At 45.1% G+C, this 27,678-nt stretch overlaps 1 protein-coding gene across 4 annotated transcripts in view; it reads right to left on the reverse strand.

Moving 5' to 3' along the window:
- Positions 1-27,678, reverse strand: part of BORA (BORA aurora kinase A activator) — a 273,505-nt gene that overhangs the window by 206,438 nt on the left and 39,389 nt on the right. For all 4 annotated transcript variants that reach the window (XM_029603007.1, XM_029603005.1, XM_029603004.1 and 1 more), the window contains exons 3-4: positions 14,862-14,968; positions 6,638-6,683 (exon numbers count right to left, since the gene is read on the reverse strand). In XM_029603007.1, coding sequence (XP_029458867.1) covers positions 6,638-6,683; positions 14,862-14,968 — 153 coding nt within the window. The remainder of the gene's footprint in view (positions 1-6,637; positions 6,684-14,861; positions 14,969-27,678) is intronic.

Below are 27,678 nucleotides of genomic sequence, written 5' to 3' on the forward strand. Positions count from 1 at the left end.
CTTTCCTCGTTGAGAGGGAGGGACGGGTTCTATAGCATTTGATTGTAGAAGAAGGGATACTTCTTGTTGTAATTGAGTCAAATGGCTGGTTAGACTCCATGCTTGAAGAGGCGGGGAGTCTGCTGGAAGAGTGACGAAGTTGAGGTGGTAACCCTGTGCGATAATCGCTAAGACCCACTGATCTGAGGTGATCTGTATCCAGTGTTGTAAAAAATGGAACAGTCGACCTCCCACAGGGATGTCTGGAAGAGGGGTTTGGCATGTGCTCCCTACAGGGAAGTCAAAGACCCACCGCAGGCCCTGGGGGTGGGGCTACAGTAGGTCTTTGCTTCCGAGGCTGGCGTGGCTGAGCTCTGTTGGAGGACCGTGCAGATCGAGGCCTAGCCGATGGAGGATAATAACGCCGTGGACGAAAGAACGACTTTTTAGTGTCCTTCTTTGGAGGGCACCTCAGCTGGAATGGAAGAGAGCTGTTTCAACGTCTCGTGGTGATCTTTTAATTCAGCTACAATTTGCTGAATTTGTTCTCCAAACAAATTGTCCCCTAAGCAGGGTAAATCAGACAGACGGTCTTGGACTTCTGGGCGAAGGTTGGATGACTTTAACCAAGCCCAACGTCTGGCTGAGATTGCTGTGGCCGAAACTTTTGTGGAAGCATCAAAGATGTCATAGGCTGTTCTAATTTCGTGCTTCCCTGCCTCAAAGCCTTTGTGAAGAAGGGCTTGAAGCTGTGGTTGATATTGTTCCGGCAAGGTGTCAGCATAGTCTTGCATCTGCTTAAGGATGGCTCTGTTGTATTGAGTCATGTAAAGTTGATATGAAGCTATGCGTGAAATCAACATAGCTCCATGATACACTTTCCGTCCCACACTATCCAGGAATTTGTTGTCCTTGGTAGGTGGAGTAGAAGAGTGTGATTTCAGACGCTTGGCCTTCTTTTGCGCGGACTCGACCACAACAGAGCGATGATCTAGTTGAGGCTTCTGAAATCCTGGTGCTGACTGAACGAGATATGTTGAGTCAGCTTTCTTGTTAACTGGGGAAACAGATGAAGGAGATTCCCAGTTTTTCTTCAACAGATCCAGAAATACCTGGTGAATAGGGATGGAAGCGATGATTTTAGGAGCATCCAGAAATTGGAGCAGTTCCATCATCTGGTGTCTGTCATCGGTTTCAGATTGAAGCTGAAAAGGTACAACTTCCGACATCTCCTTCACAAAACTAATAAAAGAAAGATCCTCAGGAGGAGAACGTTTTCTACTCTCTGTAGGAGATGGTGGTGAAGGCAAATCGGTATCAGAAGATGTATCATCACCCCAGGTATCATAGGGATCCTGTGGGGGTTGAAGCCCTGAAGGACCTGGTTGAGGATCCGAAGGCATCGAGTGAAATCTCGAAGGCATCGGTGCTGAAGGCGGAATTGGGTATGGCATCGAGGGCTTCGGAGGTGCCGATGGAATCGGTGCCGGTCTTGGAATCGATGGCGCCGAAGGATAAATCGGTGGAGATATGCGAGAAGGCACCGATGGGACCACCCCGGAAGGGGGAATCAGGAACGGTGTTTCTCCTGCCGATGAGAATCCTGTCGGAGACGGTGGAGTTGTCGGTGCTACTGGAATCACCGATGGAAGGGCCTGCATGAGTGCCTCCATGCGATGCAGTAGCGGTGCCAGCGCTTCCACTAGAGGCTCGGTGGTCGGTTCCCTCCTCGGTGGCGGAGTCGGTGCCGGAATCGGTGTCTGTGGAGGTTGGAACCTTCGCATCACTTTCTCGATGGCCTCCTGGACCAGCCGGTCCAGTTCTGCCCGGAAACCAGGGGTAACGATACCCGGCTCGACGGGAGAGGGAGGCTGAGGCAGAGCCGGAGGGACCACCGTAACCGGTGGGATCACGGCTCCCACACCCGGAGAGGGTGAGGGTTTCCTCGGTGCCTGCGATCGAGACGTGGACGGTGCCAGGTCGGACCGAGGCTTTTTTGTCGGTGGCTCGGCCAGTACAGAGGTCGATGGCTCTGGATCCTCGACGGGCCGAGACTTGTGCCGTCGATGGCGATGTTTGTCCTTCCGATCTCCTCGCCCATCCGGGGAGGGGTCAGGAGTCGACGGCCGAGAAGTCATCGATGGAGGACGGTCACCGGAGGGTTGACGGTGATGGTGCAACTTCGACGGTGCCGGTTCCGATGACGTCGATGCTATCGATGGCGTTGGGGTGGGTGCATGGAAGAGGAGCCCCATCTTCTCCATCCTGGCTTTGCGACCTTTGGGCGTCATTAGGGCACATTTAGTGCAAGTCAGGACATCATGCTCACTACCCAAACACAAAACACAAACCCTGTGGGGGTCTGTGATTGACATAGTCCGGGTACAATCCGGACATAGACGGAACCCCGTCGCCATGGCCTTAGGCCAAAATTTAGCCGCGGGATCGGCAATTGCCAACAGGCCTCGAGGGCCAAAATCGACAGAAGTCGATAAAAAATGGCAAAAAACTTACCGGATTCCGCGAAGCTGAAAAATTTGTCGAAGGGAGACCCCGAGGGGCAAATTTTCTTCGGAAAGAAGAGTACCGAATTCCTGTCAGGAACGTGGTAGAAGAGCTCCTTTCACCGCGTGGCAACTGCTGCGCGGAAAAAAGAAGACTGAAGGGAGACCCCTGCTGGCTGCAGGGTCAGTGACGTGCTGGGCATGCCCAGTAGGGGCCAGTCAAAGTTCTCTTAAACTTTGACAGAAGTTTTCCGTGGTGGGCTCCATCCTCGATGTCACCCATTTGTGAGGACAACCATCCTGCTTGTCCTGTGAGAACAAATGTTACATGAACCAGTATTCTGCTGTTCGCAGACCGTGTTATCCCTAAAATGAGGGAGTATAGCTTGCAAGCCACTGTAACTATAGAGAAGCAGCTCTGCTATGTCCCTCATCCCCCATTGCCCTCAGCCATGGATATGGCAAGAGACAAATTCATACTTGCCAATTAGATGGACTAGAACCCTCCTCACTGAGGTAGGGTTCCACAGGCAAGAATGACTGGCAATAGTGGTCCTCCACGAAAAACACCCATGGAGCGCGGCAGATATCAAAGGTGACTCCTGGACAGGAGAAACTCAGTCTTTACCGGGGAGTTACCCCGAAGAGAAGACTCCTAGTACAAAATGGGGAGTCCGCATCTGGAATGGCTCCCTCATGAAACAAACCTGCTGAGCCTTAGGATGACCTAAAGAGAGAGTGCTACCGCCCGACTCTCGGCTCCCACAAGGAACTCCAGGGGAAAGTTGGGTTACAGTCACTGATTGCAGAGGTTCAGAAGATACCAGATCTGTCACTTACAGCAACCCTCAGATGGGCATAGGACCACAATGGTATTCAATGGAGGGACCCCAGCAAAAAGCAGTCCAATGATGGCTGCTGTCCCCCAGTCCTGGCCTACAAGGAAATGCACCAGTTTGGTGATAGATCTGCAGAGGACAGAGTCCCAGGGCTTCCCCATAAGAGGGATTTCTAACACGGAAGGAGTCGAAAAACATAGTACCCTGAAGGAAAAGACTCCTGATACTACCTTCCTGGTATCCACTCCCCTAGGGGTTACACCAGGAATGTAGTCTTTGTCAGTCCTGTACATGTGGTGCACAACCTGTTGTGCTTGCTACAAGGGAAACACCCCCATATGGTAGAGGGCTACTTTAAGAATAGTGCCCTCCACTGTAAAAGCATGCCAATTAGTACGCATACAATAGTATCCCATCCTATGGATGGTGGCACACCTACAAACTAGTGCGCTGTGCTTGTGAGTAGAATCCCACAGCACAGCAAGGACCGAGCACTACCTATTAGTATCATTGGCTACACACTGCCAAAAAGCAATTACAGAGTGTGTGATGGCACCTTCTTCGCCAGTGCTCCCTAGCACCTTGCAGTGCAGAACAAGGAGGCAGATACCTTGATGTGATAACAGCATAACCCTGGCAGGCTGTGTACTGCACAGACAGAATGCCACCTGCCAGAGCCCAAGGTGCTTGGAGTAAATGGCCCCTGCTGTACCCGACTGCGCTTGCTATGCTCCACTGTCTCACTAACTCCCAGCAGAATGAATAGGAAAAAGTGTGAGGACAGCGTCCCCTATACCACTGGGGCTCTTATTATGGCATGGTGGTGGATAGCGTTCTATGGCGCTGCCTCAGTGGTACCCCCCAGTACAGGATAACACTCCAAGAGGATGAACATAGCCCTTGAAATTGTGTACCACCATTTCCCTTCTAGAATAGTGATTGATGGTGCCCATGGTGCTCTGCACTAGCATCCTGCGGCATCTGACCGCATCCACTGTGATGATTGTGCCCGTAGGGCCCATAGCACTTTCGTGCTCACCAATGATGGATCGCATCAATGGCACCAAACGATGCTGCACCCAGGGATTAGACAGCACAACCACGTCTTGACCAGTTCAACGGTATATAGTGCCATCCCCGGTGCCCCGGACATCAATAGTCCGGCAACACCAATAAAGATCCCAGTGCCCGAAGGCAAAAATCGATGGACCAACTGTACTGAGGATGCCAGGGGCACCTGCAGGCAGATGCTCTGTAGCCCCAACAGTTCTGACATGCCTCAACCAGTGCCCAAGGGAACCAAAAGACTGCCAGCAGCAATGAACAGCTCTCATCAGTTCACCTTTACTTCTGAGGGTGTTGATTCAAGCTCGAAAGCTCCCTCGCCAATGGCTAAGGCCGACGATAGCATCAACAACATCCCTAGAGCCGATGGTGCACAAAGCTAGGTGGGACCTCTGATGACCCCCCCCCCCCCCCCCGATAAAAAAAACCAAAACGGTATTCATGGTGCATGATAGCTGTAGGCCAGTGATTGGACAGCACAATGCCCCTCTGTGCTCTGGCTCGACACCACAAAGGAGCCTTGAGGGCACCAGACCACTGCACCTGAATGTTTCGGCACTCCAGAGCATCTTGAGTAGATGGCCCAAGTTCACCTAAGGCCAAAACCCCTGTCACACGAGGGCTTCGGTGGCACTTGAGGGCTCTCAGGAGTCCTGGCGGTCAATGGCCTCGAGGGCGACCAGGGTGATTCCAGTGCCTCAATGGTACTAGACAGACATCGGCGAGAGCAGCAATGAATGGCATCGCTGGCAAACATGCTCGATGGCCTCCATGGCAGCCCCAATCCTTAATGGCAGAGGGTATTGACGGCATCGAAGCCAAATACCTCGATGTCATTGAGGGTGGCACATGCATCTCAGTGGGATGGAGGGTGTCGATAGCATCGATGACCTCGTGGACGGCTCAGATGATATTGAGGGGAGGACCATGCTGCTTGACAGCAGTCCTGGTCATCAACACTAGAAGTTTGTGCCGCTATCCTGCCACATCAAGGCCCAAGGCGCTCAATAACTCCGGTACCCACAGACACCAGAGCCACACACTTCAATGGCATCGAGGACACTACAGTACCTTGACTGTGTCAAGTGTGACCATGGCACTCAATGGCAGTCCTTGTCCCCAGTGCGGGCCTGACTGTGTCAGATCATCAGTGCACAGGTCACAAATGTGCATGGGCAACAGATACTGGGCATGGCACCAAACGTGTGGCAGCAAGCTGCTTGCCCAGGCTCCTGCTCACACTCTCTCACAAGGAGCATGCACTACCATCACAGGCAAGGAGGGAAGGTTGTGCCATCCAGAGCTCCTGCCCATTGAGAAGTGGAAATGAGTTCTCCCCCCACACAGGAACGGTGTGGTCCTCTTCACTGTCCGTACCTCCATCGATACTAATCAGAAAAAAAAAAAAAAAAAAAGACTTAACTCCTGCACAGCCTACATGGATCATCCACAGACTGCATCCGTCAGTTCTGCCAGCACCTGACAAAAAGGTACAAAAATAGGAGAGGACAGATACTAAACTGAAGGTGCAAGATTTATTTAATAAGGAATAGTATTAGACTCTGCCAGGCTGCACAGTGACTAAGGCCTGCCATGTGGCTGGTAGACTGTGGAAAGAGGAAGAAAAAAGGAAAAGAAAAAAGAAAAAGCTATCATAAGGTAAGGGAATAAAAAAACTGCAGCTCTGGAAAAAAAAAATCACTTACTAAAACCACGAGGAAAGCAAAGCTGAATACTGTGACACTGCTCCCGCGACCACATGACTCCACGGGGGGGGGGGGGGGGGGGGGGGGGGTAAGGACTGAGGGTCTCTGCCTAGACCTAGAGGGCTGGATAATAACTACAGCTGCACATGCTCAGTAGGGCATATTTGAAAGTTCTAGAATCTTTGAGTCTAAGTTCCAGATCAGTCTGCATATGTCGTCACCCATGTGTGAGGATTACCATCCTGCTTATCCCCTGAGAAAACATCTTTATTCTGTCCATAATAACCAGAAGAGACACACTTTCTCCAATGTATTTTCATACATGATCCAATATCAAGTCAGCTAATGCTGACCCTAGTCTATGCCCATAAAACTGCAGAATTATATGCAAACTGCACAATATTACACTAAATTCTTATTTGTTTAAAGGGGAAGAAAAATTCAAGATACCATCCATGGCCTGGTATGGAAACCAGCTTTTAACTTAATTGCACAAAAAATGCATAAAAAGGCAACCTATTTGATATATATAAACTTGTCTTACTTCTTCAATGGCTTTTTGTCTTCTATCTTCAATTTCCTTATCGATTCTAAAAACAAAAATATTTACATTAGGTTTATAGACCGCCTAACACAGAATGATCTAGTCAGTTAATGAAACATGCATAAAATGACAATAAAAAGAAAACAAAGTTACAATAAAAGCATAAAAGAATAGTAATTTAAAATACGGTTTCAAATCATAAAACTCAAAAATAGGCAGATTTAAACAAATGGGTCTTGAGAAGACCTTTGAACTTAAGAGAATCACATTTTCGTATTTCGAGTGGGAGGAGTAAGATCCTGAATTTTTAGGTTCTCTTGCAATCCCAAACCACTAAAAGTTCAGAAGCATGATAGACAAAATTGTCAACTTCAAGAAAGTCAAGAAAAGGAAAGAGTAGCTAAGATGACAAAAAACAGACACCTAAGATTATGATGTAAAACCACTGCCAAGGAGAAGATGCTACTTATCTGATCATTTCCTTTTTCTTAGTGCAGACAGGTGAATCCAAAACCAGTCAGATTTATCAAAGCTATTCCCAAATAGTGTGGGAGGCAGCCCGTGGTCCAGTCAAAACTGTATGTGCAAAGGTTATGTCCTTCTGGGCTTGCACATCCAGTTGATTATGCCTGGAACAGGTATTTAAGGAAGACCACGTCACAGCTCAGCAAAATGTCAATAGGAGACAATGGAGAAATTACTTACCTGATAATTTTGTTTTCCTTAGTGTAGACAGATGGACTCAGGACCAATAGGTATAGTGTACTCCTGTTAGCAGTTGGAGACTGATCAGATTTAAATCTGACATCAACCCCTAGTACATATACCCCTGCAGGAAGTGCAGTGCTTCAGTATTCTTCCTTGAAAAGTATTGTGGATATATGTGTGACTGACTGATTGATTAACTTAAATAACTTTGTTAGAACTTTAAAAACTTGATTAACTTGAACTGGTTGATTGACTATAGCTGGAGACCGCCAGTGTACTCAACAGGAAAGCGTCAACACCCGGCAGGGTGGATGCCCTAGGTAAATGAAAACATGGCTTACCCTTGATTCATTGAAAAACCATGTATAACGGCAGCCAAGGCTGGGCTGCTGAGTCCATCTGTCTACACTAAGGAAAACGAAATTATCAGGTAAGTAATTTCTCCATTTCCTAGCGTGTAGCAGATGGACTCAGGACCAATGGGATGTATAAAAGCTACTCCCGAACTGGGTGGGAGGCTGCCCGTGGCCCACTTAGGATTGCCCTTGTAAATGTTGTGTCCTCCCGAGCCTGAACATCCAGACGGTAGAATCTGGAGAAGGTATGGATGGAGGCCATGGCCATAGAAAAAAAAATCAAGCCGCAGTAGTGTCGACGGCCAGTAGGCCGCGAGGGCCAAACTAGACTGTAATCGACGGAAAACGGGTAGAAACTTACCGGAGTACCGCGGCTTGAAAAAAGTTAACAGGGGGACCCCTGTGGGGCAATTTAACTTTTAATAACTCCGTGAGGAAAATTCCTGTCAGTAATCTCTACAGAGCTCCTTAACTGCGAGGCTACTGCTGCGCAGAAAAAAAGAAGACTGAAGGGGGACCACTGCTGGCTGCAGGGTTAGTGTCATGCTGGGCATGCCCAGTAGGGGCCAGTCAAAGTTCTGGAAACTTTGACAAAAAAGTGTTCCGTGATTGGGCTCCATCCTGTGATGTCACCTATATGTGAGGACTGCCATCCTGCTTGTCCTGTGAGAAAACTAGGTAATAAATCAGTCACTCACACACACACACACACACACACACACACACCAGTGAAAGCCTGCTTATGGCAGCCTCTGCAACCAGAATTTTGCAGAGGCAGAAAAGACTACCGTATTTTCCGGCGTATAAGACAACTGGGAGTATAAGATGACCCCCCCCCCCCCTTTTTTTATACATATTTTTAAGCAAAAAAATAATTTTACACTCAAAACAGGAGCACTACAAATACCGTATATCAGGCCCTAAAAACCAATACACCTCTTATTAGGAAAACAGAACTAGCAAGCAGCTATAGATCCCCACACAGAAATAGTTGTAAAACTATACTAATAAGCAGAATAAATGTTTCAAAACAGCTATGAACAGAACATCCAACAATTAAAAACTCATAAAAACTATTAAACATTCTCCAAACACCAATAAAATATTTCAAAAAAGCAGACATCACAATATTAAATTATTAAAATGGCAGTCAATCAAGAAAAATAAACTTAAAAAGCCACCTTTACTTACCCCCTCCAGCAGCTCTCCTACTCCTCTTCCATGCAGGCCATAGCACACACCAGAAGCAGCAGTAGTGGCTAAGCTCTATACTCATGGTCCTCTTCCTTAGGGCCCATGTCTCTCACACACACACCATACCAGTCATGCCCCCATGACCAGTTTCTGTCTCACACACCAATCATTTCCCAAACAGTCTTTGACACACACTCCAGACACCTTCCTGAACAGTTTCTCTCATGCCATACACACACACACACAGGCTTCCCACTCCCGTGTTCTGCTTACCGTACATATACGGGCTTCTCACTCTCATAATCACTTTCTCTGTCTCTCACACACACACCAGTCTCTCTCTCATTTCCATGCTCGCTCTCCACATGCACAGGCTTCTCATTCCCTGAATCACATTCTCTCTCTCACATTCACACACACCAGTCTCTTTCTCTCACACACACACCGTCACCTTATCAACCAGTCTCTCTCTCATGCACGCACACACACACAGCCCTCCCAAGCTCTCTCACATAATCAGGCTTCTTACTCCCATGCTCACATACCCAGATTTCTCACTTCCATGCTTTTTCTCTCTCACATCAGTCATCTCTTTGAGCAGTCACTTTCATTGTCTCTCACATACACACATGAGCTCTCTGACCAGTTTCTCTCACACACATGCTCTCAATCAAATGCATTCTCTCACTTACACACAGGCTGGCTGGCTGCTTCTCTCTCTCTCTCTCACTCCCTCTCCCCTCCCCCCCCAAGCACAAATAGTAGCTGCAGTAGCCTCCTCCTCCAGCCCCCGCAGGCCAAGAAAGAAGAATCCCATCGGCTGCGGGAGGCTCATGCTGCTGTCTCCTTTCCCTATTATCAGCTGCTTCGATTGCTCGGCGGCCGATGCTGCTGTCGCCGCTGCTATTTTTTCATGCGGCACTGCTTTCTCCTTCCTGCGCACCGCACTGTGTATCACTTCCTGTTCCGGGTCGGGGGGGGAGGGGGGGGGGGGGGGGAGGGGGGCGGGAAGAAGAAAAGGCCAGCCATGGATGCCACAGCTTTTTTTTTTTTTTTTTGCACTGCTGCCGTTCCCGCTGGGCTTGAACTTGCTGATAGCAAAGCTGTAACGGCAGCAGGGAAGGAAGAGCAACGGGAGAGACCGGGAGCACGCGACACACCTGCTGGTGCTTGGCGACACACCGGTGAGAAGCGCTGCCCTATAAGATGATACCTGGCGTATAAGACAACCCCCGACTTTTGAGAAGATTTTCAGGGGTTAAAAAGTTGTCTTATACGCCGGAAAATACGTTATATGCAATATAGGTACAGTTTTATCACTAAGTCCTAGCAATAAAAGCAACTTTCCTTAAAGTCCTAGAATTCTTCATCATCCTTGGCAGTCTGATATCAATAAGGACAGGCAATGATACAGAGGATCTCACTTTGTGGTCAGCAGGTCTCTGTTCTGTGCTCAGCAGAGAAGTTAGATGAAAGTTTTGGTTAATTGTCTCTTAAGCTGGTAGTTAAGACATGTGCTGTAATTGTCTCCCTTCTCCCCTTGAAGCACTGTCAAACTAACTGATAAGAAAAACCATCTCAGTACTACTCTTGAAATGATTGTTTTCATGTCTTTTATATTCATTACTTCTAATCACCATTTTGCCCAGTCATTCTCTCACTTATGGGATTTCTAGCCCTTAACCATTTCATCTAGATTCTTCACTTCCTCTAAATCTAACAGTAATTTTTTCTCTCCTCTGAACCATCTTTTTCCCTGACCCTTTGCCATATTTGTATGAGGTGGAAAGGCTGAAGTGGTTCTAAAACACTAGATCCTGATTCCCTGGTAAAGGCTTGCTGGAGGCATTTAATCTCCTTAGAAATTGTGGCCCATATCCAAGAGGAAGCCACCAACGAAGTGGGAGCAGAAACAGCTACTGATAGGGTCTGCAGTAACCCTATCTGTTCAATGAGTGCAGGAAGAATTTAGGAGGCCTCTGCTTTCCTGCACTTCCATACAGTTCCATCATGGCTGCCAGTCCAGCTTCTGAAAATCAGAACGTCAATGGAGAGGGGCTGCCTGATGGACTCTGCAAATTCAAACCTCATTGGAGAAATAATTCACTTCCCTGCAGGTCCCCCTAGGGCTTTACTGCATTCATGACAATTTATAAGTCACGCCTGACTACTGCATAGCAGTTTTCTTCCCATGCTCTGCAGAAGCTGTCAATTGCTCCCCTCAGAGGCCTGACTACTTGCAGAAAAAAATCCGCCACAAACTTTAAACTGCTCATCTAGTAGCCTGACAATGCTAAAAACTTTAAACTACTGTATTTTGTTTTATACTACCCTTCAGCAGGCCAGAAAATTAAGGAGAAGCACCACTTAAAAAGGGAATCAGAAGAGGGCACTAAGGGGGGGGGGGGGGGGGGGGAGAGAAAGGGAGCAGAAAGAATAGTGAGAAGGCAGAGAGACAGTAGCCTGAAAACCTCTAACCAGGAATAAGACCCGGAAAGTCCCCTGGACCAGGCCCTGCTCAAAGAGGGAGCTCAAGGCTTTCACCTCAGGAACTGCCTTCAATCTCAGTTCCTATTCAGCCAACCAGGCCTCAGTCCACAGTATGGAATGCTTGCCTACTACCTGCTGGAGTCAAAGAATGCTGGAAGGCTGAAGTCAGTCTTAAAATTATATACCGTATTTTTTGCTCCATAAGACGTACTTTTTTCCCCCAAAAGTGGGGGGGAAATGTCTGTGCATCTTATGGAGCGAATATATATTTAAAAAAAAAAAAAAAAAAAAAAGGGGGCTCAGCAGGTGCACCTGAGCTATGGAATCATCTTCCTTCAGAATATCAGGTGTCATGCCCTAAATCATTCAAAGCTTTGAAAAACAAAAACAAAAAAAAAAAAAACAAAACACCCACACAGACTTGTCTAGACCAGCCTAAAAGTATTAGAATGGTGGCATTATGAAAAAAAGTTTCATTTTGATGTTTTTTCTCTTGTTTATACATTTTATGTATAGATGTTTTTGGTTCCCTGAATATGCTTTAATTATGTATGTTACAAGCCGTTAAGCCCGTTAAAACGGGCTACATCCCTCTGTCTCTCACCTCCCCCTCATTCTCTCTCCCCTCCACCCCCTACCTCCCTCCCTCTCACCCACTCCTCCCTCTCACTCAGTCTCACTCCCTCCCTCCCCCTCACTCTCCCTCAGTCCCACTCCCTCCCTCCCTCCTTCTCTCAGTCCCACTCACTCTCCCTCAGTCCCACTCCCTCCCCCTCTGTCCCACTCCTTCCCTCTGTCCCACTCCTTCCCTCTGTCCCACTCCTTCCCTCTGTCCCACTCTCCTCCCCCCTCTCTCCCTCCCCCCTCTCCCTCAGTCCCACTCCTTCCCTCTGTCCCACTCCCTCCCTCTCTCTCCCTCCCCCCTCTCCCTCAGTCCCACTCCCTCCCTGTCCCACTCCCTCCCTCTATCTCCCTACCCCCCTCACTCAGTCCCCCCTCTCCTTCCATCCCACTCCCTCCCTCCCACTCCCACTCCCTCTCTCCCACCTCACTCAGTCCCACTCCCTCTCTCTCCTCCCCTCTCACTCAGTCCCTCCCTCTCTCTCTGCCTCCCTCGCTGCCACCGCCGTTAAAAAGGGCTACATCCCTCTGTCTCTCCCTCCCCCTCATTCTCTCTCCCCTCCACCCCCTACCTCCCCCCACTCCTCCCCTCTTCCTCCCACTCAGTCCCTCCCTCCCACTCAGTCCCTCCCTCCCAAACTCAAGTCCCTCCTCCCACTTCAGGTCCCTCCCCTCCCACTAAGATCCCTCCCTCTCCCTCCCCCACTCAGTCCTCACTCTCCCGCCCCCCTCTCTCCCTCCCTCCCCCCCTCTCCCTCAGTCCCACTCCCCCCCCCCTCTCCCTCAGTCCCACTCCCCCCTCCCTCTCCTCAGTCCCACTCCCCCCCCCGCCCTCTCCCTCAGTCCCCCTCCCCCCTCCCTCTCCCTCAGTCCCACTCCCTCCCCCTCTCACTGTCCCACTCCCCTCCCCTCCCTCTATGTCCCCCACTCCCCCCCTCCCTCAGGCCCCCACTCCCCTCTATCCCCTCCCAACCTCCCTCCCTCAGTCCCACTCCCTCTCTCCCTCTCACTCAGTCCCACTCCCTCTCTCCTCCCCTCACTCAGTCCCTCCCTCTCTCTGTCCTCCCTCGCTGCCGCCGCCGCCGCCACCTGCCGCCACCGGACGCCACCACCACCGGACGCCGCCGCCACCCAATGCCGCCGCCACCACCGGACGCCGCCGCCGCCGCCCAATGCCGCCGCTGCCGCCACTGCCTCCCGCCGCCCCACCACCGGACGCCGCCACCACCCAACGCCGCCGCCGCTGTGGATGCCGCCCATGGATGAGTGTGGTGCGCTGCCACCGGACGCCGCCACCCAACGCCGCTGCCGCTGCCACTGGACGCCGCCATTGTTTTTTCTTTTTTTCTGACGCTGGCTCAGACCGACGTGCTCGCCCGCACATGCGCGGTAGAGCTGGTCTCTACTGCGCATTTGCGGCACGTCGGTCAAGCTTCGTTTATTAGTATAGATTGCTGTAAATTGTTTGAAACCTTGTGCACCAGTCAATTAAGAAATTTTAACAAACAAAAGGCATGACATCAGCAAACCTGTCAGTCATCTACCGTCAGTGGGCATAACCCATTCATCTGGCATGATCTGACAGGACGACAAGAAATAATATTTTTTCTAAGCTCCCAAAATTTTGGATTGGCATCTAAATTGTCACAATTTTCCCAACCCTCCATTACTGTATTTAATAAATAGGTGAAAATAGGAGTTAACATTCTGGTCAAGCATTTCCATTTGTAAATTGCATTTAAAGTTTTATAATGGACCCATTTCATCTAGAAATGCTTGCTCCAATATATGAATTACTACATTTATTTTTATTTAGGTACTTTTATATACCGAACATTTATGTTAGCATCATGTCAGTTTACAATACAATAAAACAAAACATTAAATAACCCTAAAATAATCATAAAATAATTCATACATTATTCTAAAAAACAATGAAATAAAAATTACCCCAGAATAAGAGATATAAGAACAAATCAACAACAAGATTCCAAACTACAAAATAAGCCATAAAACTAAATTAAATAAAACAGGAGATAGAAATAAAAACAGTATAATGGACTAATTCCATGGTTACAATTAGCAGAAAGGGAGAGTATCTAAAGAAACCATGGATTAGCCTAGTTGGGTAAAAGCCTGTTCAAACAAACATGTCTTCAATAGTTTAAGTGTGTGTAAATTTGACTCAAGCCAGATCTCGGGAGGGAGTGAATTCCAAAGTTTTGGTCCTGCCAAAGGCAAAGCTCTTTCCCTTACTGAATTCAAATTGGTTAATTTAGGTGATGGTATAGATAACAATGCTTTTCCTAAGAGACCTTAAGTTGCGTTGGGAGTATGGATGTGAAGAGACGTTCAACCATTCTGCGTTATCACCATACACTGATTTATGAATTAGTGACAGACATTTATATTGAATTCAGAACTGGATTGGCAACCAATGTAGATCTATCAAAATGGGATAGACGTGATCATATTTACTAGTATTGGTCAGACGAGCCGCTGTGTTTTGCAGCAGCTACAATGGGCGGATAGATGAGTTGGGGAGGCCCAAAAGAAGGGCATTGCAATAGTCAAGTTTAGATAAGAGAAAGGCCTGCAGGACAGTGCGAAAGTCAAAGCAGTGGTTTCAACTTTTTTAAAATTTGTAATTTATAAAAAACGTCCTTAGTTATGGCTTTTATTGAAGCTTTCATATTTAGCTCACTATCCAGATACAACCAAGATCCCTGATTTCATATCTAATGTTGTAGTAAAAAAAAAGTTATTTTTTTCCCTACATTAATATAAATCAACTATTCTACATTTTTAGAGTCCCTTCTTAATCTGGTTCAATACTATGTAATCTGATAACTTACTTGATGTGGCTTAGATATAATGCCTGACGATGAATATCTTCTGGATCGATTTCCACAGGGTTAATCTTAGCAAGCTCATCAATGGACCATCGAAATTTTCCAGGTGTCTAAACAAATAAAATTTCACATTAACACATACACACAATTGATGCAATATTTCATTGGTCACAAGATCTGTAAATCTGAAGAAAACAAATGCTCATTAGAAGTAGAACTAGATTAGTACCTAGATTTGATTTACCTAAAGAAGCAAGTCAACCCAAAAAGAAGTCCACCCTCCCTGGACATGAACATCCTTAATGAGAAACTACTACTTATCTGATAAAGCAAAATTGCTTACCTTGTAATAGGCGTTATCCCAGAACAGCAGGATGTAGTCCTCACATACGGGTGATGTCACTGACTGAGCCCTATCACAGAAAACTTTGTCAAAGTTTCTAGAAATTTTTGACTGGCATCCTGAGCCCACTGAGCATGCCATGATCCCTCGAGCCACAGGGGTCTCCCTCAGTCTCGTTTGTAGCAATAAGCTTTAGCCAAAAATAAAATAAAACATATCAGACCCAACTCCACAGGGGGGGGGGGGGTGTTTTGTGAGAACTACATCCTGCTGTCCTGGGATAACACCTATTACAAGGTAAGCAATTTTGCTTTATCCCAGGACAAGCAGGATGCTAGTCCTCACATATGGGTGATTAGCAAGCTATAGACTGAGTCATCCTTGTATTGGACCTTGTGTTGTGCAACAGACACAACTGATGTATTGTTGGGGAAAAATGAGACAGCCTGAAATCACAGAAAGTTGTATGTGGAAGGAGTTGGGATCATACTGGAAACAAGTTCTTTAAGACAGATTGTCCGTAGGCTGAATCCTGTCACCCTTCCTTGTCCAGGCAGTGGTGAGCCGCAAAAGGTGTGAAGAGAACTCCATGTTGCGGTTTTACATATGTCAGCTATTGGCACTGAACAATAGTGTGCTACTGAGGCTGACATTGCTCTTACTGAGTGTGCCTTTACTCACTCTTGGAGAGGAGTCCTACTTTTTCATAACAGAATTCTATACAGTCTGCAAGCCAGACAGTTTGTTTGCCCACAGCTTTCCCAGGCTTGTTTTCGTCAAAAGAAACAAAGAGCTGGATGGATTTCCTATGGGCTGCAGTGCGATCTAAGTAATATGCTAGTGCATGTTTACAGTCCAAGGTGTGTAAAGCCCTCTCTCCTTGGTGAGTGTGTGGTTTTGGGAAGAAAGTAGGCAAGATGATAGACTGATTCAAGTGGAATTCTGTAACTACCTTGGAGAAATTTTGGGTGTGCACGGAGTACCACTCGGTCATATAGGAATTTTGTATAGGGTGAGTATGTGACAAGTGCTTGTAACTCGCTAACCCTTCGAGCAGATGTGATGGCTATTAAGAAGATAGTCTTCCAAGTAAGAAATTTAACATCACAGGAATCCATGGGTTCAAAATAAGAGCACATGAGCCTTGTTAATACTACATTAAGGTCCCATTCTGTGACTGGTGGTCGGTGTGGAGGTTTAAGTTGAATTAAACCTCTCATAAATCTACTAACAAGGGGTTGTACAGATATGGGTGAATCCCTGACGGTATTATGATAAGCTGAGATTGCACTTAAGTGTACCCTTACAGATTAGGTCTGGAGACCAGAGTCTGAGAGGTGCCACAGATAGTCTAATAAAGATGATGTAGTGCAGGAAAAAGGGTCAATACTGTTTTGTGTACACCACATGGTAAATCTTTTCCACTTAGAACAATAGTTCTTTCGTGTGGAGGGTTTGCATGAAGCTACAAGCATTTGAGAGACGTTAGATGAAAGATTGAGAGGTTGCAGAATCAAGCTTTCAACATCCATGCTGTGAGGGATAGGGATTGAAGGTTGGGATGATGCAACCTGCCCTGATCCTGAGTTATGAGAGTGGGTGCTGTGCCCAGGCGAATTGGGTCTCTGATCGAGAGATCAAGGAGTATTGGAAACCATACTTGTCGAGGCCAATATGGGGCTATAAGTATCAAGGACCCTTTGTCCTGTTGTAGCTTCACCAGTCTTGGTTATTAGCGGTATCGGGGGATATGCGTACAGAAGGCCTAAATTCCAGTGGCGAGCAAAGGCGTCCTTGGGTAAGCAGTTTATCTGCTTGTGCAGGGAGCAAATGTTGTCCACTTTGTAATTCAGTTGTGATGCAAAGAGGTCTGTTTGTTGACCCCAACGTTGAAAGATTTTGGTCGCTACGACGGGTCCAGGGATCAGTCGTGAGGTTGGAACTGACGACTGAGGCGGTCTGCTATTACATTGTGAATGCCTGCTAGATAAGTGGCCCGGAGAAACATTGAGTGCGTTAGGGCCCAGCTCCAAATTTGTGCTGCTTCTTGACAAAGGAGATACGAGCCCGTACTTCCCTGTTTATATACCACATGGCTACTGTGTTGTCTATTTGTATCAGAACGGTCTTGTGGGAAAGGCAGTCCTTGAACGCATGCAGCGCATAACGTATAGCTCGAAGCTCTAGGAAATCTATCTGAAACGTGGCTTCAAATTTTGTCCAAGTACCTCGAGTCTGTAGATGTCCAATGTGTGCTCCCCACCCGAAGGTGGATGCATCTGTAGTTAATGCTATTTGCAGAATCGGTTGTTGGAAAGATAGGCCTGTGAGCAAATTGTCCTCATTCGTCCACCATAGGAGCGAGGACCGTAGTTGTTGAGTTACTTGAACTGGATAAGACAGTGGTTGAATGGCTTGTATCCACTGCCTTCTGAGTGTCCATTGAGTGACTCAGGGCTAATCTGGCCATAGGAGTGACATGAACTGTGGAGGCCATGTGATTCAAAAGAGTGAGACATTGATGAGCTATCACCTGTCAGTTCGCGTAGAGAGCCTGCTAACGAGGCGAGTGTCTGTGCATGGTCTTTTGGGGGGAAAGCTTTTGACGTTATGGTGTTTAATTCTGTTCCGATGAATTGTATCAGGTGAGATGGTGTGAAGTGGGATTTCTGGTAGTTGATTAGGAATCCCAACGAATGGAGTATTTATTTAAAAACATTTCTATACCGACTTTCACAGTCAGAGTCTGACCAAAACGGTTCACAAATTCAAAGATAAAAGAAAACAAAAAAGAAAATAAAGATCTAATTAACGAACAACTATGCAAATAAAAACAAAAACTAGTAAAAATATAAAAATAAACAGGGTAAAGTAAATTAAAAGATGGAAAAAAATATTTATAATCCCTAATTCTTTAACATAACTATACTAATTTTACAAAAACAAGTAAAAGTTGAGCTAGGCCCATCTGTGGGCACTTATGCCTGTGGCAGACATTCTAGATAATTTTCGAAGCTGTCATAAAAACGTCATGTTTCCCAGCTTCTAGGCCCTTATGGATAATGTTGAAGGAATCTTGAAATTGTTGGGGGAAGAGATTCAGATAACTCCTGAAAATTGTTTCCACAGATTACGCTGATATTGTGTCATATAGAGTTGGTAGGACGCAATTCTGGACACTAGCATTGAACCTTGAAACATTTTCCTGCAGATGGTGTCCAAAAACCTGTTATCTTTCCCAGGAGGATTTGATGAATGAGGTTTAATTCTTTTAGACTGCTTTCGAGCTGATTCTACTACTACCGATTGGTGAGGTAGTTGTGTTTTCTGGAAGCCAGGAATATGCTGGACCAGATAGGTAGCATCAGTCCGTTTATTTACAGGTGGTATGGTGCAGGGATGCTCCCATAGTCTGTGTTGCAAGTCCACAAGAACTTCGTGAACTGGTATTGCCAGGACTTCTTTAGGTGGATCCACAAACTGCAATACTTCCAGAGTTTTCCGTCTAGTATCAGCCATCACTTTGATGAAATTAGAGAGAGAGAGAGATCCCTCTGGAGGGGATTTCCTTCTTTCCTCCGGAGAAGGATCTGAGAGGACTTCCTCTGAGGAAGTGTCAGTATCTGGATCATCCCAAGTGTCCAATGAACGTGGACGAGGAGTAGACGATGAAAGAGGAAAGGACGGCATCGAGGGTTTCACCGGTGGTCTCTATGGAATTAGTGGAGAAAACGAAGGCCGTGGATGAGAGATTCCTGATGAACCTGGAGTAGGTTCAGGCATCAGTACATCCTTATTTCTTCCATTGGTCTTGGCATTGGGTAGTTGCACCAGAATGGCGATGAGTGTCCAACTTCGCTAATATTGGCGCCAAGAAGGACATATCCGGCACCGGCAGTTGTGCCGGTGAGGGTAATGGTCTCTGTGGTTGAACCGGAACCGGCGATGGACTGTGACGGTATCGGAATAGACACCAGTGACGGGGTGGAACTGTTGTCTGCGATGGAACTGGCATCTAAGGTATGTCTCTGAGTGCATCTCGAACTGCCTGGCAGAGATAACCATCCAGTTCCGCCCTCATAGCTGGTGAAACCAGTGAAGGTGATACCCTGTGGAGGTATGTTCCCGGCACAGATATCAGTGGGGATCGCCTAGGAGTAGAAGGCCTCGAAGGACGCAGAGGCTCCTCTCTGAGGTTTCTTCGGAGTTGGTTTGATAATTGTCGAGGGAACTCCGGTTATCGGGTCCAATTCTGGATCCTGAGGCCTCCGGTATAGATGACTGTGTTTCTGTCTATGTTAGACGCCTTTTTCAATGGTAGATGTAGACTTTATCCATGACCATGAAGGGGGTTGGTGAAGGCCAATCACCTGCTTCATCCGGGCGACATCTAGTTTTTAGGACGACTTTTCTAATCGCTCCAGCCAGAGACGATTGTGTCGAAGTCTATGGCATCAGTTGAAGATGTTCCATCTTTTCCATGCACGCTCGCCTGCCTTTTGGAGTAATCTCGGCGCATCTCGGGCACGTCGACACATTATGTCTCTCGCCAAGACAGAGTACACACGATGTGTGGATCCGTTATGGACATAGTGCAGGAGCAATTCGGGCACTTTTTAAAACCGGTAGCCATAACGAAGGCCAGACAGCCGTCGACGACCTTCTGACTAAATTTAACAATAACTGAACCGACCAGAAAAAAATTAAATCACTCACCGACGGTGGAAAAAGGGAGACCCCTACGGCAAGATAAGTTTTTTCCGAAATTTCTGAACTTTTTTTTGTAGCGAATATTCACCACATAGGGCTCCTATAACAGCAAGGCTAACAGCAGCGTGGAATAAAAGACGACTGAAGGAAGACCCTGTGGCTTGAGGGATCATGGCATGCTGGGTATGCTCAGTGGGCTCAGGATGCCAGTCAAAAGTTTCTAGAAACTTTGACAAAGTTTTCCGTGATAGGGCTCTATCAGTGACGTCACCCATGTGTGAGGACTAGCATCCTGCTTTTCCCGGGATAATTTCCTTTCCTTTAGGATAGTCAGATGAATTCAGAACCAGTGGGTTATGCACCTCTAACCAGCAGATGGAGACACAGCAAAGCTGACATCACAGTACATACAATAGGGAATATAATCCCTATTGTAAACCAAGTCTGAAATTTAGGAGTCCTGATGTACACTACCTTCTCTTCGTTCGCATATAAATCAATTGATATGGAATTCTTTTTACAACGCCATCTAATTCATAGGATACATCCATACATTGAGGAAAATGATTTAAAAACATTCATTCTTTAATGACAGATCAATTACTGAAATATCCTGTTATTGGGTTTACCTCAATCAACGATTCAAGCCCTTCAATATGTACAGAATATGGCAACAAGAATAATAGCTGGCATACCTTTAAGAGAACATATTACTTCAATTTTATTATGCCTTCACTGGCTGCCCATATATGGAGAATTAAGATCAGAGTAGTTCTATTTGTCTATAAAGAGATTCTTAGAATTATTTCTGCATTTTTTCAAACGCAGACCTAAAAATTATATCAGCCCACAAGAAACCTCAGGTCAGGAAATCTATTGCTAGAGATACCTTCTTTTAGACTGGTTCGCCTCAATGTATCTAAAGAGCAACTTTATATGATTCAGAGTCCAACATTATGGAATTTTCTACCATTAGAGATCAAAAACAGTTTCCATTACAAAATTTAGAAAGCTGGTTAAAGCCTTTTATCTTAGCATGTCGAAGAATAATTGTATATTAATGTCTCAGATATGAGAATTTTTTTGCTGAATAAGTCAGGTACTCTATTGTTCTTGCATTTTTCAAAGTAGCAATTGGGATGAAGGCATTATGATTGCCTGGAATGCTGTTGTCTTGTTGTGTCTGTCTATAATGTTTATTTAATGATGTGGCTATGTGTTTTGTTTTAATGGAAATATTAAAGATAAACATCTTAACACAATTATGAATATTTTTATTGTAAATCACTCAGTAATTGATGGGTGGTATATAAAGATTTTAAAAAAATATACATACTCCTGCAGTGAAGCAGCAGTTTCTCATTTCTTAGTATCTAGTCAGATGAATCCAGAACTAGTGGAATGTACCCAAGCTATTTCTGAATAGGGAAAATGCAAAAAGGACTTAGAGCAATTGAAAAAAAAAAAAAGAATGGAAAAAAAAACCCCAAAACAGAAAAAAAACCACAAAACCGTAACTAAATTCAGAAAAAACATCTAGTTTTTTATAAACCACTAATCCTTAATGTTAAGAAAGAATACTACAGCAATAAAATAGATAAGTTCGCCAACAACCCAAGAACCTTATTTTCCAAAGTAGCAAATCTCAATGACAAACAAGAGTCACCTCAAAATCTACCAGAATCAAAATGTAACAAAATTGCCAAATTCTTCAACGACAAAATTACAAACTTAAGAACCAAACAGGAAATTAAAATGCAAAAAGAGACGTGGACCAATGGTCATCATTTATTGAGCTATCCGAGCCGGAAGTTGAATCCATGCTAGAAAAATCTAAACCCGGCCCCACACAAAAATCGACTCAATACCAACATTTGAACTAAAAAAAATAGCTAACAGTCTCCCCAACATTAGCTAGGATCATAAACCTATCCCTAGAAGAAGGAGCAATGCCAGATATATTGAAGGGGGCAATTATAAAACCAAATCATAAAGGAAAAAAAAAAACAAACAGTGACCCCCTGATCCTGAATAACTACCGCCCAGTCTCAAATCTGCCCTTAATAGCTAAGCTAATTGAGAAAACTGTACAGAAACAGCTAGTAAAAACCTAAACATACTGTATCCATCACAACATGGATTTCACAAGTATTACAGCACTGAGACACTTCTCTCGCTAACAGACAACATTTGGATGTAAGAATGTCGGTATATAAAAATTAAAAAAATAAATAATAAATTCTAAGAGGTTTTGATAGCGGTAAACATTACATTCTAATAATGCTAGACTTATCAGTCTTTGACACAGTAAACCATAAAATACTACTACAAAGACTAGAAGAAATTGGACTACACAACGAAACAAACTGGTTCAGTTTGTATCTAAATAATAGATTCAAGTTCAAATCAACAACGTATTATCAGAGAAAGTAAACCTCAAAACAGGAGTACCGCAGGGATCAGCCCTATCCGCAACCCTCTTTAACATATACATGCTCCCCCTTTGCAATCTACTAGCAGGACTTGGAATCACACATTACATATATGCTGACAATATTCAACTAATTCTACCAATCGAGGACACAATAGAGAAAACGTTAAACCTAGCTAACATGTACCTAGACAATATAAAACTACTGAACCGAATGGAACTTGTGATCAACATTGAAAAAACAGAATTTCTGCACCTGGAACGGAAAAATATCGAGATCATTCAAACACTATTAATACTCAAAAAAACAGCCAAAAAATTGAACTAGCCGAAAAAGTACAGAACCTTGGTATAATAATGGACCCAGAAATAAATCTAACACATCGCTAAAAGTAAAAGAAGGCTATGCAAAACTCATGATCCTCAGAAAACTAAAACCACTACTAACACCAACTAATTTCAGAAGAGTACTTCAGGCTCTAGTTTTCTCCAGCACTGTAATGCACTTTTACTAGGACTCCCAAGTACAACTCTAAGACCCCTACAAATACTTCAAAACTCAGCAGCTAGAATACTAACCGGAAAAAGGAGAGATCATATAACAAACTCTAGCGGAATTACATTGGTTACCCACTGAACAAAGAATAAAATACAAAGCCTTATGTACCATACATAAACACATGATGAAAAAGCTGACTGGTTAAACACAGCATTAAGAGTACACGTCCCACACAGGAACTTTCGTTCAGCAAATAAAGCACTCTTAACCATTCCTTCAGTAAAGACAGCAAGACCAACACAAGTGAGAGAGACAGCTCTATCCTTAGCAGGCCCCACCCTCTGGAACACAATGCCGGTAGAGATCAGATTACAAAACGATCTCAAAACCTTTAAGAAAAGTTTAAACACATGGCTTTTTAAACAAGCATACTATAAAGAGACCAGAGAATAGAAAAATAAATACAGGAATAGGCAGAAGAGCACCAACACACTGCACTACTCTCAGAATATGCAACGCTATATCACCACAAACAATTGTAAAATACAGAGAATAAGAATTTTACCAGTGATTAGTACCGTAAAGGCACACCTGGACATGACCTGCTTCACTTTTCAATTGATTGCTTGTTCTTTTGATATATTGTAACCAAACCTTTTTGCGGCACCTGTTAGAATTTACTATAGTACGCAATCACCTTAATTTATGTGCCAACATGTAAACCGCTGCGATGGTATTTAACTTAGCGACAGTATAGAAGAGATTTTAAATAAAATTCCTGTCAAGAAATGGGCCACACATGGATGAGTCAACAAGGGGCCACCATTCACCTGACTCCTGAAAACAGGCAAGAGTCACTACTTGCACCTTTAAAGAATTAAGGGCCAACCCTTTATTCAATCCATCCTGTAAAGGCTCAAAAATGAGCAGGATCTAACCCGAAGATATTGATCTTCACACCAAGCCTCAAACACTCACCAAACCCACACATAGGTTAAGGAAGTTGAGAACTTTCCTGCTTATAGTAAGGTGGCAATCACTGCAGTAGAATATCCACACTTCAGCAAGCAAGCCCTCAATGGCCATACCGTAAGATAAAATGGAGTCTGATCTTCATCAAGAACAGGACCCTGCTAAAATATTCCTGTGTGCCGGAAACCAGAGGGGGGAATCTACCAAGATCCTTTGCAGATCCACATACCATGGTCTCCTGGACCAATCTAGTGCCACCACCCTTCGGTAATTCTTGACCCTCTGAACCATTCTGCCCAATATGGGCCATAGGGGAAAGGCATACAGCAGCTTGTCTTCCGGCCATTCATGCACAAGAGCATAGATACCCAATGAATATGGATCTCTCCTACAACTTAAGAATCGAGGAACCTTTGCATTGCAAGAAAATCACCAGGTCTAGAAGTGGAAGGCCCCAGCAATCCACTATTTTTTGTGTTATTTATCAAGTTTTATATACCGTCATTCGGTAATGCCATCACAACGGTTTACATATTTAAACAAGGGATATTAAGTTTACAAATAACAAAAAAAGGGAGAAATAAATAAGAACAGAGAATATCACCAGGGTACAAATAAGGTCAATGTACAGTCGGATGAAGGTATAGCAAGTAAGGTAAAGCGGAGTGAGGAAATAAAGTATGGGAAAGTTTATGTTCTCAGCTGGAAATGGTTCAGAGTTAAATTGAACTTGGTAACTGAGAATGTCTTCATATCATTTGAGAGTTCAGTTATTGAGATGATGTTGTGAGAGTTAGGGTTTCATTATAAGCTTTGAAAAACAGCCAAGTTTTCAGATCTCTTGAATGTTTTCAAATTGGATTGCGTTCTAAGGTCCATGGGGAGTGAGTTCCATAATTTTGAGAAAGCGATTGAGAAGGCTCTTTGACGGGCTGCTGATAGTTGAGCTGTTCGAACAGGGGGAATTTTCAGAAGGCCTTTGTTGCTTGAACGAACGTTTCGTTGAGTCATGTGAGGAATGAGATTAACGATTGACCAGTTAAAATCATCTTTATATATTAATTTGTGTATAATGTTCAGGGTTTTGTATTCAATGCGTTATTTGATTGGTAACCAGTGTAAGGAAATAAGGATGGGTGTAATGTGTTCATGTTTTTTTAATGCCTGTTAGAATTCTTGCTGCTGCGTTTTGTAAGATTTGGAGTGGTCTGATGCTCGAAGCTGGAAGTCCAAGTAATAGGTAGTTGCAATAGTCGATGTTGGAGAAAATAAGTAGTTGAAGTACAGTTCTGAAATCTTCAATGGTTAGAAAAGGTTTTAGGCATCTGAGGGTTAATATTTTATAATATCCATCTTAAATTTTGGTTGTGATGTAGTTTTTTAAAAAGATAGTTCATTGTCAATGATCACTCCTAGGTTGTGTGTATGTGATACTGGGAAGATGGGTTCATTATGGTTCTCAAGCAAGAGGGGAGGTGGAGGTGATGGGCTGGGTTTCCGATCCATGATAATTAATTCAGTTTTTTCAATGTTAATTATGAGTTTCAAGCAAGTTAGATGTTTGATTGTAGATGGATATATGTGGCAGTTTTCTTGCATCATCCAGCGAATTTTTAATTGTAATTAAATAATGTGTATGTCATCGGAATAGAGGAAGTGGGTCAAGCAGAGATGGCAAATTGGGAGAAGATAAATATTGAAGAGTGTTGCAGAAAGTGCAAAACCTTGAGGTACTCCAGTGTGAAGGTTAATTTTATTTGATAAATGTGTTTTTATATATTGAAACTATCAGCTAAAATGCCTCTGACAATACAATTTCCTGGGTCCAGACAATCTGCTGAGAAAATCTGTTCTTATATTGTCCTTTCCTGCAATGTGCAAGGCTGACATCTCCGGAAGATGCACTTCTGCCTATTCCATATGTTGGTCTATATCCTGCAATACTTGCTGGCTCTTGGTTCCTCCCTGCTGATTGATGTAAGCTGTCATTGCATTGTCCAACATGATCCAGACTGCTCAAATCTGCAACTGAACTGTAAGCATGCCAACTGGACTCCCCAGGCTTCCAACCGATTAATGCTCCAGAGAGCCTCTTCTACACTCCAGCGCCATTGCACTAAGTTCCTGACAGTGATCTCCCCAACCTTGGAGGCTCGCACCTTTTGTGAGTACTAACCAGTCCGGTGATTTTAGGAAAACTCCCTCTCTTAGATGATCTGCTTGAACCAACATTGTAGTTGAGAGTAGACCTCTATCACAGCAGGTGGAGTCAAATCGAGCAGTCCTGAGACTGAGGGTTCCAACAAGATAGCAGGGAGTGCTGAAGAGTATGCATATGCACCCTCACCCATGGGATCACTTCTAGGGTCACTGCCATCAGTCTGAACACCTGTAGATAGGACCACACACAGTCGAGCGTATTGTGTTCAACAGGATTTACCTGTGTCAATGTTTGAATACAACCTTCCAGCAGAAAACCATGCCCTGCTTAATGTCAAATCGAATAAAGATATTCTAGTGACTGAGATAGCTGAAGACTGCTCTTGGCCAGGTTCACCACCCAACTGAGTTCCTGCAACAGGGAGATCACCTTGCGGGTTACCAGGCGGCTCTCTTCCAGAGACTTTGTTCGATTCAGCCAATCATCCAAGTACAGGTGTACCAGGACCTCATCCTCTCTCAACTCCGGCACCACCATAAGCTTGGAAGATATTCTGGGTGCGGTGGCCAGACCAAATGTTAGCGGCCAAAACTGATGACGTCCCATAACCATGAACTGCAGAAAATGTTGGTGCCCTAGACAGAGGGAATATGCAGGTACGCCTCAGACAGATCCAAGGAGGTCATAAATTCCCGACTGCATGGCCATTACCACTGAGCACAATGTTGCCATGTGAAAATGAGCTACCTGCAAATGACAATTGACCCCTTTGAGATCCAGGATGGGACGAAAGGAGCCCTCCTTCTTGGGCACAATTAAATAAATGGAATATCAACCCATATTTTCTTCAGATGTGGGTACTGGAACTACAGCCCTCAGACTGAGAAGCCTCAACAGATGTACACTCCACTGCCTACTTCTTCTGCTGGGAGTGGCAGGGAGATAACATGAACCAATCCCAAGGAACACTGCAGAACACCAGCGCATATTCTTCATGTATCACTTTCAGGACCCACTGATCAGATCTGATTTTGAACCCACCTCTGATAGGGAGGCATCTATCTCCTGTTCCCAGGGGTGGGTCAGCAACCTTCATTGGGAGGCTCAAAAAAGGTTCCACTACCCAAGGCTGCATCTCATCTGGGAAGAAAGGTCTGAGACCTACTGAAAGGTAGAGTCCTCTGAGAGGTCGCTCCTCTGTAGGGTTGAAAGCGCTTGGATCCCCTAGAATGACCTCTCGTGTCAAAAGTGCTGCATCCACTTCTTATCCTCCAGCAAACTACGTGGGGTGAATCCCCGATTCCTTGGTCGGCCAATTTCTCCAACTCGCTCCCAAACAAGAGAGAGCCTTTAAAGGGCAATTTTGAAAGGTTAGCCTTTGAGGTCGCATCAGCCAACCAACTTCTCAGCCATAACTGATGCCTGGCTATTACCGAAGCCACTCCTCTGGCTGAGCTGCAGACAAAATCCCAACCCACATCTGCCAAAAAGGAGGCTGCTGGCTCCATAACTGCCCTGGAATTCATTCCAATCAACTTTGAGAGAAACAAATAAGAGTGAGCCACAAGAACCTATCTGCAAGGTCATCGCCACTGCTTCAAATGCTTAAGGATGGCCTCAATCCTTCTATTGTGCCCATCCTTCAAGGCTGCTCTTCCTGCCACAGGGATAGTCATTTGTTTGGAAATGGAGACAAGGGCATCC

Source organism: Rhinatrema bivittatum, chromosome 5, assembly GCF_901001135.1.
Source record: "Rhinatrema bivittatum chromosome 5, aRhiBiv1.1, whole genome shotgun sequence".
Lineage (NCBI taxonomy): Eukaryota > Metazoa > Chordata > Amphibia > Gymnophiona > Rhinatrematidae > Rhinatrema > Rhinatrema bivittatum.